The sequence below is a fragment of the Jaculus jaculus genome, chromosome 1, assembly GCF_020740685.1.
Source record: "Jaculus jaculus isolate mJacJac1 chromosome 1, mJacJac1.mat.Y.cur, whole genome shotgun sequence".
In the NCBI taxonomy this organism is placed as follows: domain Eukaryota; kingdom Metazoa; phylum Chordata; class Mammalia; order Rodentia; family Dipodidae; genus Jaculus; species Jaculus jaculus.
Window position 1 is genome coordinate 169,667,131 of NC_059102.1, and position 14,215 is coordinate 169,681,345.

A 14,215-nucleotide genomic window follows, 5' to 3' on the forward strand; every position below is an offset into this window, starting at 1 on the left:
GGCGAGGAAACCAAAGCCCAGAGAAAGTCTTGAGGCTTGCAGAAGTATCTTATTTAGTTAATATCAACAAAATCTTGATTGAGCAGGACTTAATGTACTGTTCCTGCATGAAGAAATACCTGTGCTTCAAGCCTGAACTATTGACAACATGTTATGAGCTCGTGGCTGAGAAGCCATAACAGTAGTGGTAATGTAATACTAAATTAAAAAAAAATTTAAAATGTGAGCTCACATTTACACAGTGGTTACTACTTAGTGTTAGGCATTGAGTCATACAATAGTCAAGTAATTAGATGAGCAGGTACGCTTGTAGGGAGCAGAGGCTCATAAGGTTGACCACAAAACAGAATTTTCCCTGTTCTTACAGCTATTGAGTGCAAAGGACGAAGGGAGTTTGACCTCAGGACTGTCTGGCTCCACAGCCTGTGGACTAAAGCATAATAAGATGAGAGCTTGGTATAGATTTTTGAGGGGGTAGAGGCAGCTGTTTCTGAGACTAGTCTCAGGGAGGGTTTTTTTTGGTGGGGGGTGAGGTAGGGTCTCATTCTGGCCCAGGCTGACCTTAGCATTCACTCTGTAGTCTCAGGGTGGTCTCGAACTCACAGTGATCCTCCTACCTCTGCCTCCTGAACGCTGCGATTAAAGGCGTGCGCCACCACGCCTGGCAGGGAAGGGTTTTAGATGTGTTAATGAAGTAGGAAGTAAAGTATAAGAACAGTAAATAAATATGAGCCCAAGGAATAGACAGGTAGAACAGCTGCTCTTCCCACTGAGCGTTTACAACCTCCTGTCTACAGACAGAAATCATGAGCTGATTTGATCGAATGTGAAACCAGTCTTCAATGCATGACGCCTCATGTCATTTCCACAACTAGTAAGTGGCAGAACTAAGACACCAACCCAGGTTGATGGAGCTCTGAAGTCCCTGCTGTTATTACACCTGACAATGCAATGAAGCTCAAGGTCAGGGACCTGGAGCAGGGGCTATGAAGGACAAGCACCTCACTGTGTTGAATTAGTGAGAGAAGGATTAAAGGCACAATGTAGTGGGGTTCTTTATGCCAAGAGAAGAAGACCATACTTTGTGAGGAAGAAAGGGAATGCTCTCAAAACAATTCAATGTAATTTTAAATTTTCATTTCTTTTAAACAAAGGAACTTGATATCAGAAACTGCACTGGGATGACTGGTCTGGTGGTGAAGGATCAGGAGGCATTCAGTGGGGCTGTCAATGTAATCAAGGGGTTTGAACAACAGTATAGTGAGGAATGAGCTCAAGTGATGTGGTTCCTCCAGGGCAAGAGTCCAAGATGATGGATGTATGTAGAGTGGGCTGCAGGGATCTAGGGTATGTCATTAACATGAAGAAGGAGGTCTGGAAGAAAGGAAACCTTGACAACATGGTTACAGTCTTAATAGCAGACTTTAGAACCAACAGTCGTGATGCAGATATTGGGCGCAGGCACAGAATCTTGGTTCTTCAAGAAAATCATGTTCCAGACCGAGTCCTGACTCATTTAATCTGGGAACATTACATGGGCACATCCTGGAATGGTTGGTGATTTCCTAATTCCAAACTATCTTCTTTCTCCTTGGAAGAAGAGAACATAACCACACCTCTTGACATGAGACCCAGGGTACTTTTTTCTCTATGGTGTAACAATACCTCATCCTTTACCTGGTTTGTCTATGACTTGATGGGACTTACAAAATGTCATTTGAAGTAAAAAGCTTCCAGGAGTACTACATAGGATTATGTACTTCCACTTTGATTTCCTCTTGGTTCTCGGTCCCCTTCTATTGGAAGCACATAGATCTCAGAATCATCCTGCAACATGGGTTCTAAGGTAACAATATTCAATATCAAGCAGTCTGATATTGAATGTTTATATATGCCCTAAATAGGCTGAAATCCTCACCTCCTAGGTGATAGAACATTAGGAAGCAGAATCTTTCACAAGTCCTAAGACTGCATCTCAATGAATGGGATTAACACTTCTATAAAAGAGACCTGGAAGAGACTGCTTTTATCCCACAAGAGGACCTAGGGAGAAGGGTTTGTCTATGAGTAAGAAGTGAGCACTTGAATCTGCAGGTACCTTGATTTTGGACTTCCTAGCTTCCAGAACTAAAAGAAATACATTTCTTCTGTTTATGAACCACAGCTCAAACAGACTAGGACTTTGACCTCCGGAAACAACATTGACATAGCCACTGACATGCAAAGTGCACAAAAGGTAAACATTTGTCAAAGGAAACTGCTGAGATTTGCAGATAAAGTTGACTAAATCACACCTCTTGTCTGGTAACTCCCTTAGTGCTACTCTTAAACTAAAGGCTCTTACCCCTCTTAGTATCAAGACAGATTATGAAAGTCTTATCATTTCTTTTTTTCTGGCTTAACCTACAGAATGACAAACATAAACTGTTTATTCTAGTTAGAGCTTTTGGGACTACTGAAGTATTAGGAATTACAAAACCCAGTAACATAATCTCCCACTAACTAAGATCCTTGTCCCAGAAAAGTGCTTCTCATGCCTCAGTGAGTGTCCAGACCATGTGGAAATCACAAGATGAAGTAGGTTCTGGTTCTAAACTTCTAACAAGTTCCTATGGGTCAACACGAGTACTGTTTCCAAGACTAGCATTTAGGTGAAGGATCCTAAAATAGATGAATTATTGCCATCAGTATTCTGAGAAGGAAAAAATAAACAGCCCTACTCCCAAACACCTGCAAAAGCAGCCTGATCACTCTCAGCCTGCATGTTGACTCAGATACGGCTTTGTTACCGTGTGTGTCTACAGCCGGCAGACACCCAGTTCTGCTTCCTGTGTGCAATGCAGAAGCAAAATTTAAGGCTCTAACTTAAAATAACCTCCACCTCCCCCAGCCCAGTCCTCCTCTGCACCATCTACTCTTACTTTTCTTCCTTTCTCACTGTCTGGAAGGTAACAGTGTCTTGGAAAGCCACGGGCGCTGAAACTCTTCCCCGGATTTGGGTGTTCTGGTCCCTAAAGGCAGAAAGAAAACAGAGGTATTATTCAAAATGGTTCTCATGAGAACGGGGAAGGGTGGGATTAGCTGGGACTAATTCACATACTGATGACAATTATTAGAGCCATAGAGAATCAACCCAACAAGTCATGACAGTCCTTTAGCACGTGAGTGTGCAAGCTGATTTATGTGTGTATGGGCGTATATGTGTGTGCACATGCATGTGGAGGCCAGAGGTTAACTTGGGTTTGAAACAGAGCCGCTCCTTCCCTGCTAGGTTATCTAAAATCCTCTTGTGGAGCTTTTGCCCCAACTCTTTGATAAAATGATACAGCTTATCTACCTTGTGGGACAGTTATGTAGACCTAGTAAGCTTAGTATATAAGAGCTCAGAAAACTAATGTCAGCTTCATTATCCTCACTTGCTATTTTATGAATGAGGCCAACTGCATCCCAAGGAAATCAAATGGCTTCTGTAAGGTTAGTGGTTTTGCTAAAACTTAAGCATAGGTTTTCTGGGGCACACACTGGGATTTTTGCTGCTGCTGTTGTTTTTCAAGGTAGTTCTCATTCGAGCCCAGGCTGACCTGAAACTCACTCTGTGGTCCCAGGTTTCCCCCAAACTCACAGCAATCCTCCTACTTTTGCCTTCTGAGTGCTGGGATTAAAGGTGTGCACCACCATACCTGGCCACACATTGGTCTTTTAACCCCTAACCTACTCAGAATAACAAAGTTCTACAAGCTATGAGCCATGCATGCAGAATTTGCTAAAAAAAAGTCTTGTAGATTTCTCTTCTTTGTCTTCATGGTGTTTGTCTGCTTGATCAGCAACACAGATTGAAAATCTTCTCACATTTCAGCTATCATCACCAAACCCTATTAAGCAAGTCGTTTTAGGACACCGGGTAGCAAAGAAATCAAAGTAGAACTGAGTTGGAACTCAGGTGCTGTGGTTTTCTTTTCTTTCTTTCTTTTTTTTTTTTTTAAATATTTTATTTATTTACTTCTTTGAGACAGAGAGAGGAAGAGGAAGAGAGAAAGAGAGAATGGGCACACCAGGGCCTCCAACCACTGCAAACTAACTCCAGGTGCATGTGCCACCTTGTGCATCTGGCTTGCGTGGGTACTGGGGAATCAAACCTGGGTCCTCAGGCTTTGCAGGCAAACGCCTTCACTGCTAAGCCATGCCTCCAGTATAGGCGCTGTGGTTTTGGATATGGTTTGTCCCCTCCAAAACTCCTGTTGGATTGTATGTGTGTGTGTGAGTGTTGCATGCATCTGATCACATCTGGCAAGGACCTCATGGTGCTGGACATCACAGTATACTTGTTCATATGCAGGTGAGTATACATGTGTGTTCATGTACATGCCTGTGCACATGCGTTTTCCTCTTGTACTCTCCACCTTATTTTTTGAGACAGGGTTTCTCACTGAGCCTGGACCTCACTAATATGATGAGGCATTCAAGGCAGGAAGCCCCAAGGATCCACCTGTCTTCTACTTTCTTGGAATTTGACAGCCATTGGGACCTTGTAGGCAGCTGGGGCCTGTAAAAGGTGATGAAAGTCACGAAGGAAGAACACCTTCCCCTTAGTTCTCATTTCAATCCTGAGGGACTGGGTTGATTACTGCAGAAGTGTGCTGGGGTACAGCAAGGCTTCTTTTTGGATTTTCCCTCTTCTGCACATGCCTGCCTGTCTTGATTTCTGTTATGAGTTGAAGCACCATGAAGTCCTTGTCAAATGTAATTGGATACAATTGTTTATCTTGCCCCAGCCTCCAATCATAAATCATATGAACTTCTTTTCTGTATAAATCATCCAGCTCATTGATTTTGTTACAGGAACAGAGAACAGACCAAGATGCTGAGCCTCCTGGTCAGAACCCAGCATGAGTTCACTGATTTCTTGGAGCAGTTTATGAAAATCAGTTTAATAATGCACATAATTTCAAAGGTTTATCTTTAATTTCTGAACATTCTTAACCCTCCCAGGGATGGGACCCTATTTGCAAATCCTTTTTAAGGGATGGAAAGGTGGCTCGGGAGAACACTTGCCATGCTGATTTGCCTTCAGTTCAACTCAGTAACACACAGCCTGCAACTCCAGTCCTGTGAGGGTGCGGTACTGGAGATGGAGGACCACTGGGACTCACTGGTCAGCCAGTCTGACTGAAAATGGCAGCTCTAGGTTCTGTGAGAGACTCCGTCTCAAAGAAACAGCCAGATGTACAGTGGAGGAGGACACTCAGCCTTCTCCTCTGGCCTGTACATGTGCAAACATGGGACACATATATATGCACACATACAGATGCATATATTATATACACCACACTACATATACTACACCACATATATACATCTTGCCAGTGCAATGAAAATAATATTGAAAGTTCCTGCAGCCGGGCGTGGTGGCGCACGCCTTTAATCCCAGCACTCGGGAGGCAGAGGTAGGAGGATTGCCATGAGTTCAAGGCCACCCTGAGATGACAGAGTTAATTCCAGGTCATCCTGGATCAGAGTGAGACCCTACCTCGAAAACCCCCCCCCCAAAAAAAGAAAGTTCCTGCAGCTACTGATACATCCTGGCACAGTAAATGAGTGAATGAATGAATGGATGGATGGATGCAAGGAAAAGCTGCAAGAATACAGAAATGCCACTATGAGCTCATAGAAGCAGGAAAGTCTTAGAGAACCAGTATCCAACAATTACAATTTCACACTTACAGGAACTCACTATAAAGACAAAACATTCCTGTGGCCACAGCTCTTAAAGTCGGGCTTCCTCACTGAGGGACCCAGTCCGATTGCATCTCTCTGCCTGGTGCTGCTGGCTTGTGTCCCACTCAGTAAGCCTGGCACTGACCCAGTAAGGCTGAGAGTTCTGGGCCTGCTGCCAGGTAGAGCAGGCACGACTCTGCTGCGGCTCAGCCCAGCCCTTCTCCCTCTGGGACGCCTTCTCTGCAGTGAAGACAGCACTTGAAGGTCTGCTCCTCGCAGAAGTCCAAACCCCTATGGTCCCCAGAGCTTTGAGATAGAGCATCGACCGTCTTGTTGTTGCTGACTCACAGCAATGAGGCCACAGTGCACATGCTTGAGCCAAAGCCTGGGTGTTCCTGGAGGAGCAGGGAGTCTGCAGAGGCAGCAAGCAGCACCCCTTGTACCCGGTGTAGGCTCTCTGTTCCTTAATCCTACAGGCCATTCAAAGAAGCTTTCTCCTCAATAGATGCCATGCCTGTCTCTGTCCATGGCAGCTGGTCCTATTTTCTAGCCTTTGATTCTCCTGACTTGCATGTGTTATTCACTGCATGACCCCGACTGGCTGCTCAGCCTTCTACAAGTTCCCCTTGGAGCAATATCCAGCTATATCTCCCTTTCTCACCCTGGCCCTTCCCTTGCTCAGGAGCCCTCTAATTGGTCTTATTTCTACCCATCTCTCATTCGTACACCACACTGGCCTTTCTAAAGCATAATCTCAACCACACACCCAACAATCTTCAGGGACTGCCCACAGCCTCAGTCAGCTTCCCTGGCCTTCTATCTGGCCACATTTCCTACAATGCCAATCTCCTACATCCCCTCCTTCGACCCACTTTATAAATCTTAACCCTCAAATTAAATACTTTTTTTTGGTTGTTCTTCAGTAAACACTATAAATCCTCCATCCTAAAAAAATCTTTCTCTATTTTCTTCACACCTTTTAAGATGCCACTAGAAAGGGTTTTAGACCAGAAAGTCCCCTCCTATCTTCCAAAAAGATTCATATAAACCTTCTCCTTACCAGGACAACTCAGTTACCTAAATAACGAAGGAAGCCAGATTCTGAGCACCTCAGTACTGGGCCCAGTGCCCTAAGATGCATGCACAAATTGAGTCTCCCGCCCCACAACACCTCTGCCTATTAGGTTCCTAGCTGTTCAGCTGAAGAATCAAGCTAGGAAGGAGCAGGTGGTATCTCAAGTCACCAGCTGGTGAGACAGATCGTAGTGGGACCCAAGCTCAGACTCTGGCAGCTTTTCCCTTCCCCTTTGTCTGAATAGGTTTCATCAGCAGTATGCATCCATTTCTGCTCTCTGGATTAGTTGGTGAAATAGGTTTATCTTTCCATGACTGTTTGGTAAGTCCCCCAGGTAAGAATCGTGTTTTATAGGTGTAGCGGTTACCTTTTCCTTGCTGGGACAAAACACCTGACCAAAAGCAGCTGGTGAGAGAAAAAGATGTATTTCAGGCCGATAGTTTTGAGGGGAAGCTTTTGTCATGGTGGAGAAAACTACCTCACTTCATCACATCCTTACAGCGGAGAGACAGCAGTCAGAGTAAGCTGGCTCTGAACACCCAGTAGGCTAGACTCAAGGTCACCCCAGTGACCACCTCCCGGGGACTAAGTAGGGAGCTTAAACACAAACACTCAGGTTATGGGCTATGGGGAACATTTACATTCAAATCACAACAGGTTATCATACCATCTTGTTTTATTTCCTCATGAATTGCCGCTCTTTGGAAGTATCTTGTTTATTAATTTGTTTACTTTATGGTCTTCCTGGCCCTGTTATAATACGGTCTTTAAGGCGCAAGGACTACATCAGTTTTGCACATTGCCTCACCAGCACCTAGCATAGACCTGGAGCACAACTCACATGCAAACATTTGTCAAATAAATAAAAAAAGGAAAGCAGACAAATACGAGATAGTAAAAGGAAGTGAGTTCATTAAAATTTGATAAAGAAACAAATCCAGTCTGTACCCTAAAACACTTAGAACAAGCTTCACTGTGTGAACAAAGAGCTCCATTATAATTTACTCATAGGAATAGTGTTCAGACTTTTTCCTGAGAGCTATCTTTCAAAAACCAAAGAAGAAAGAAATGCCACAAAAATCTAAGTCAAATAGTCAAAGCATTACATTAAAAATTCAAATAACTGGGGTGGAGAGATGGCTTAGCAGTTAAGCACTTGCCTATGAAGCCTAAGGACCCTGGTTCGAGGCTCGATTCCCCAGGACCCACGTTAGCCAGATGCACAAGGGGGCGCACGCATCTGGAGTTCATTTGCAGTGGCTGGAGGCCCTGGTGTGCTCATTTTCTTTTTCTTTCTCTCTCTCTGCCTTTCTCTCTGTGTCAGTCACTCTCAAATAAATAATAAAATAAAAAAACTTAAAAAATTCAAATAACTGACCAATAAACTCCGCTTCTAGAAGATTATTCTATAGACATATTCACAGCTGTCCCAGGTTATCCACCATAGTACAGCATCATCTAACTTCACACACATACACACAAATTGAAATAATCCTTGTGCCTATCAACAGAGAGTTGTATTAAATTATTTGTGCACTACATTATGACACAAACATGTAAAGAATGAAGGAACTATCTTCAGATGGACATTGGGGAATCTGTAGACCATGTTGTACCCTGAAAAATGTAACGTGTGAAACAATACACCTAAATGTGACTGTCTGTGCAAAATAAGATGGGTGGTTTTAATCTTGATCGCATATATACAAAGGACGCTGGAAATGCACAAGAAAAAAATAAGAACAATGGTGGTGAAGGAGAAGGATGAGGGAGGGAGGGAAGGAAGGAGAGTTATAGAAAGGGACAAGGGCAGGAAAGAGGCTTTACATAATATAGCATTCAACCTACAGACATTCAAAGTTCAGAACAGGAAATGCCAACAGCTGAGGGTGGGCTCACCTGAATTCCAGGGGGAATACTGTAGATTATCCGGATAGTTTTGCAGTCTGGGTGTCCAGGCAAAGAGTGGGGGATGAGGTGGTACTCCATCTTTCCTGGAGGCTGTGTGCCTGTCTTGACTCCATAAATGGTCTTACAAGTTGGACACTGCAAACTTCCATCCTGAAGCCAAAAAAATCATAATGGGAAGCAATTTGGGGCATGCCCTCCCCAGAAAATCTTAGAAAGTACCAGATACCAAGGGGCAGATGACAAAATTCACCCCAAATGAGTAACATCTAAAACTCTGCCCAGTCACCTAGGACATTTTTACTGGTCTAAAGCAACAGTAAGAAAATTCCGTGGACAGCCTCATGCATGGTCCATGCTAAGGCCTATACAAGAGACAGTTAGGCTGGAGAGATGGCTTAGCAGATAAGGCACTTGCCCAAAAAGCCAAAGAACCCAGGCTGACTCCCCAGTACCCATGTAAAGCTAGATGCACAAGATGGCACATGCTTCTGGAGTTTGTTTGTAGTGACTAGAGGCCCTGACACACCCATTCTCTCTATCTGCCTCTCTCCCTTTCTCTTTTTCTTAAATAAATAAATAAATAAAGTATTAAAAGAGACAGCCCTGTCCTTCAGTAGACCAGCTACCTGGGATAGGAAACCTACATAAGAAGTCACTAAGACACAGACAGACAGACAGACACACACACACACATGCTCGAAAGCAGCAACTGTCCAACTGTTCAGCCTCAGAACCATCCAGGGAACTTTCTAAAGATAAAGTTGTCTGCACCCAACACCAGATCCACTGAGTCTGAATTATGAGAATATAAAATGTGGTGGTTCAGAGTGTGTATGAGCTCCAGAGTCAACCGAAGCTCTGCTGTGTGACTTGGACAAATTAAATAACCCCATGAGGGTCCGTTTCTTTGTCGAACAAGGAACACAAAAGTGTTTGTTTCTCTGGCCAGTGGAGGGGTTACATGCAAGAATCTAGCAGACATGTTCAGCAGGCGTCATATCTGAGTGTCACTAGTATATTTATGGTTTCTGTGGAGAGACTAATGCCCATGCAGGTTAGGAAACCACTGCTATGAAGTGGGTACTGGGCTAGAGAAAATAAAAGTAACTTTAAGTAAAGGTTCCTTAAGGAATAGAAATGGAGAGGAATTCAGAACACCTTTTACAGAGATGGGAGGTGAGGCACAGCAAGACTGAAGGACTTGCTGCAAGCCAAGGATGGGATTCCAGTGAGGTCTCTCTACAACCCAAGAGGCTCTACCTACACCTTGCAGAAAGCTGTTGTGGTTTGGATCTGAAGGGTTCCCCCAAAGACTCATGTGTTGAAGGCTTTGAGTTCTGTGAAGTAATTTGGATCACTGGGATTCTTGCCTCATCACACCACTGATGGTGCTGTAGTTATACGGCACTACTGGGAAGTGATGGAAACTAAGAGATGGGTGAGGTGGCAGGAAGTATGCTTTCTGGCTGCCATGAGGTGAGCAGCTTTCTTGACCGCATGCCTGTTACCGTGGTATCTATGTTCTGCCTCACCACAGGCCCACAGCAATGGAGTCACTGACACCCTGAACCCTCTGAAGCTGCAAGCCAAAACAAGATCTTTCCTACTTTTGAACTGAATTCCTGAATATTTTTTTAAATTTTATTTTTTTATTTGAGAGGAAGAAGTAGGCAGGTAGAGACAGAGAGAGAATGGGTGCGCCAGAGCCTCCGGCCACTGCAAACAAACTCCCAGATGTATGTGCCCCTCTGTGCATCTGGCTCATGTGGGTCCTGGGGAATTGAACCTGGAACCTTTGGCTTTGTAGGCAAGTGCCTTAACTGCTAAGCCATCTCTCCAGCCCCAGAATTTCCCAGGTATTTTGTCATAGCAATGCGAAGTGACTAATGGGGTTGTAGAGGCAGTGACGTGAAAAGGGTCTAGTGAAATGTCACTTAGTGGGGCAGAAGAGAGCCTGTGGGAGGGCATGGTGGGGGAAGCGCTCAAGCGCTAGAGGGGAGGGAGGGCATGGAGAAGGAAGCATGCATCCAGAGAGAACAATGTGTGTAGAATGCCCTGCCACACAACTGGCACCAAAGCTCTGTAAGACACCCTCTCTGCATGGGAAGACATTCAGGGACATTTCCATTCCAGCGTGGCTCATTGAACAGAATAGGTCATATTCATGATAACTACTCTCTGAAACCAGGGTTCCTCTCTCGTCTCTTAACTTGCTTCCTGGCCTGGGGTGAATCATTCCATTCTCTCTGAGTGCTTTTTTTCCCAGTGGTTGAGAAAATAAAAAAGTATGCTTCAAAGGACTAGTGCAAAAAAAGAACAAAGGATAGTGGCTCAAGAAACGCTTTTGGAACCCCGCAGACCTAAATGCAGAGTTACTAGACATTCTTAAATAGAGCCAGCCAAAGGGGAATGGATGTGCTACAGCATCCTCAAAGCCAAAAATAACCTCTAAAAGGTGAGGTTCCGAGAAAACCTTTTGCCCCAAGATTAGGAAAGAGAACACCGGATCCTGCACCATGAAGAGCCACTGGCTGCTGAGGAGGACCCCAAGGTTAGCACTTTGGTCAACCCAATTAACTTGGTAAAGTCAAAAGCCACCATACAAAGGAGATATTACTTTGAACAACTTATATTATATTAGGTGTCATCGTTTTATACTCATTTTTCAGATGAAAATTGAAATCAGTCAGGTTGAAAGCCTTGCCCAAGGTCATTCAGCTCACAAGGTAGGATCCCAGCTCAGGCTGACTTTCTTTCCTGCACCCATCTTCCCCACAGCATGAGACATGCAGAGCAGTCTCTCAAAGCCAGACATTTGTTTGGATGACTAAGAGGTTGGGAAGAGACATCACGGAAATCTCATATTTGGAGACAGTGCAAGCTAGGCCTGAAGACATGAGCAGGGTTAAATCCCTTGGTGATGGGAGGTGAAAGTGACTCACAGGACTGGAAGTCAGTGACTTAGAAATGCTCTGACCAGCCGGGTGTGGCGGCACACGCCTTTAATTCCTGCAATCGTGAGGCAGAGGTAGGAGGATTGCTGTGAGTTTGAGGCCACCCTGAGACTCTATAGTGAATTTCAGGTCAGCCTAGGCTTGAGTGAAACCTTACCTTAACCCCCCCGCCCCACCCCCTACAAAAAAAAGAAATGCTCAGACACTGAAAGACTTTAGGTATAGGGACCCTGCAGATTCTTGAAACCAGCTGTCATGGGGGACATCACACCACCATCAGTTAATGTTTCATCTCAGTTAATGTTTCATCCTCCAATAGTGAGGTCCTAGAGCAGGTACTCTGATGCCTTTGTAGAGACAAACAAGGGTGTTCTGATGTTGTCTAGAGAAAATGAGATGCTACTTCAAATCACTAGCATGGAGAGGAAAGGCTACTGGGAACCCATTAACACCAGTGTGAATGAACAGGCCCCACCAAGACTCCAACACTGTGATAAGAATGCCTTTCCTCTCACGGATGGGACCTATTTCACCCAAGAGTGGGCAATGACAATGGGCCATTTCCCTCAGGTATCTCATGGAAAAAGCCCACCCACCTTCATTACCACGCCCATAGTCAGGATGCAGAAGCTTGACTCAAAGGGAAGATGAAGGCAGGTTTCTTTCAGTATTGAAATTCTGGGGAGAATCAATCTTGCTGAAAACAGTCAAGATGCTCACTCCTGTTGTCACGGGTTGTCTGTAAGGTGCCTAAGGCCAGTTTTGGAAGACAAGGGAGGGCATTCACGCTCAGGAGAGGATGTGTCTGCAACCCCAGGGCCAGCACTGACCTTGTTCCCATTGTTGTACATGGCGACTAGGCAGTAGATGTGGTAGATGTGGCCACACCTGGACAGCTTCCCCACCAGGTCAGGCTTGACTGTTGGCTGTGGGCCCTTGTAGCCTGAGGGGGCTGTGAGGCGCTCCATACAGATGGTACAGTCCTGGTGGAGGCAGAAGACAGAAAACAGAGGTGTCAGGTCTCTCTCTCAGCCTGGATAGCCAGGACATAATGGTTCCTGCCTGATGGCAGGTGTCACATGAATAGTTTCGCTTCTCTTCTAGAAAGTCCATAAATCAGGGGTGCTGTGCTTTTAAGAATCTAAGTAGTGTTGTCATATTTTACACAGCAGAGAAATTCCCTAAATAATTCCTACTCGTGTTAACTTTGGCTTAGCAAGTACATTATAAGCTCCTTACCAATGTAATGCCCTTCCTTGGTGTCCTCCAATGGCTTGTTTATAGATACCTGACAAGCTTTCCTTATGCTGCACTTCTGGAAAGGTACTGTATTCCAAGTGTACAAGAGGGATTATATGTAAATGAATCCATGGCAGATTTCTCAGTAACATCACTGTTGACATCTTTTTTTTTTTTTTTTTTTTGCATGTATAGTATGGTGCGTGTGTGTGTGTGGTGAATACACACATGCAGACGTACTTGCAGGCATGCAGAGGCCAAGAGAGAACTTGGAGTTTCCTTCCTCTATTGCTCATCCTTGTCTTTCCTTGAGACCCTCTCTCTCTCTCTCTGAATCTGGAGCTGCTGTTTCTGCAAGCCTCAGTGTTCTTCAGTCTCTGCTCCCACAGAAATGGGGTTACAGAATTTTGTTGCCATGCTCAGCTGTTTATGTGAGTCCTGGGGAATTGAACTCAGGCAATCTCAGTACCTCTCAGGCCCTCACAACTTGTGCCAAGTGCTCTAACCCACTGGGCAAATCTCCTCGGCCCACTGTTGACATTTTGGCTGTGATTTCCTCGGGCAGTGAAAGCAGCAAGTAGCATCCCCACCCACTAGATATCAATGCATTCTCTCCCTGCCTCCATTACTAAAATCATAGGTATCACCAGATAAGGTCAAGTTTTTTTTTGAGGCAAAAATCATCTCAGTTGAGAACCAACCACTGGTATACATTAAATTGACTTTCAGGGGCTTCACATGGCTTAGCAAAACTGCTTTGCTAGAATTTAGACAGCCATGGTAAGTAACTTAGCCTCAATCAGCATTCTGCTAAACAGGGAGAAGCAAAGCCACAGTGGCAGCTGGAGACTCGAACAGTAAGTCAAAGCTTCAGCTTGATCAGCTTTGTGCCAGCTAGGGCTCAGAAGGTGGCACTTGCTGTAGCATGCAGGAAACTGGGACAGAGGACATGTCCTGGTGATGGAGAAGATGAACTCTGTCCTACACCCCCACCCCACTCACCTCCTCTGGTGGGTGTCGGACCTTCTGCAGATATTTCTTCAGCACCTCCTCTGGGGTTTTGCCTGTAGGAACAGGAGGATCACTGGGTCACCAGGGAAGGTTAGGGATCAACCTACCTTGATATCTTGAGAGCCCCAGACAGATGAGAGCACAGTTCAATGATTGAGAAGAGGTGTTGATTTTGCAATGCAATTTAAGAATTTGAAAAGAAAATAGAGGTTGTAGAAGAACAACTGAGGTGTCTTGAGGAAGGGTGAGGTGTTCCTGGCTACTTAACCTCATCTAGCCACTCTGGACATGCCTCAGTGTAGTTTAACAA

At 44.8% G+C, this 14,215-nt stretch overlaps 1 protein-coding gene across 1 annotated transcript in view; it reads right to left on the minus strand.

The window, feature by feature from the left end:
* Positions 1-14,215, minus strand: part of Dtx4 (deltex E3 ubiquitin ligase 4) — a 34,855-nt gene that overhangs the window by 4,007 nt on the left and 16,633 nt on the right. Inside the window, exons 5-8 of the mRNA XM_045157054.1 lie at positions 13,897-13,958; positions 12,486-12,638; positions 8,690-8,851; positions 2,922-3,011 (exon numbers count right to left, since the gene is read on the minus strand). Of these exons, the coding sequence (XP_045012989.1) occupies positions 2,922-3,011; positions 8,690-8,851; positions 12,486-12,638; positions 13,897-13,958 (467 nt within the window). The remainder of the gene's footprint in view (positions 1-2,921; positions 3,012-8,689; positions 8,852-12,485; positions 12,639-13,896; positions 13,959-14,215) is intronic.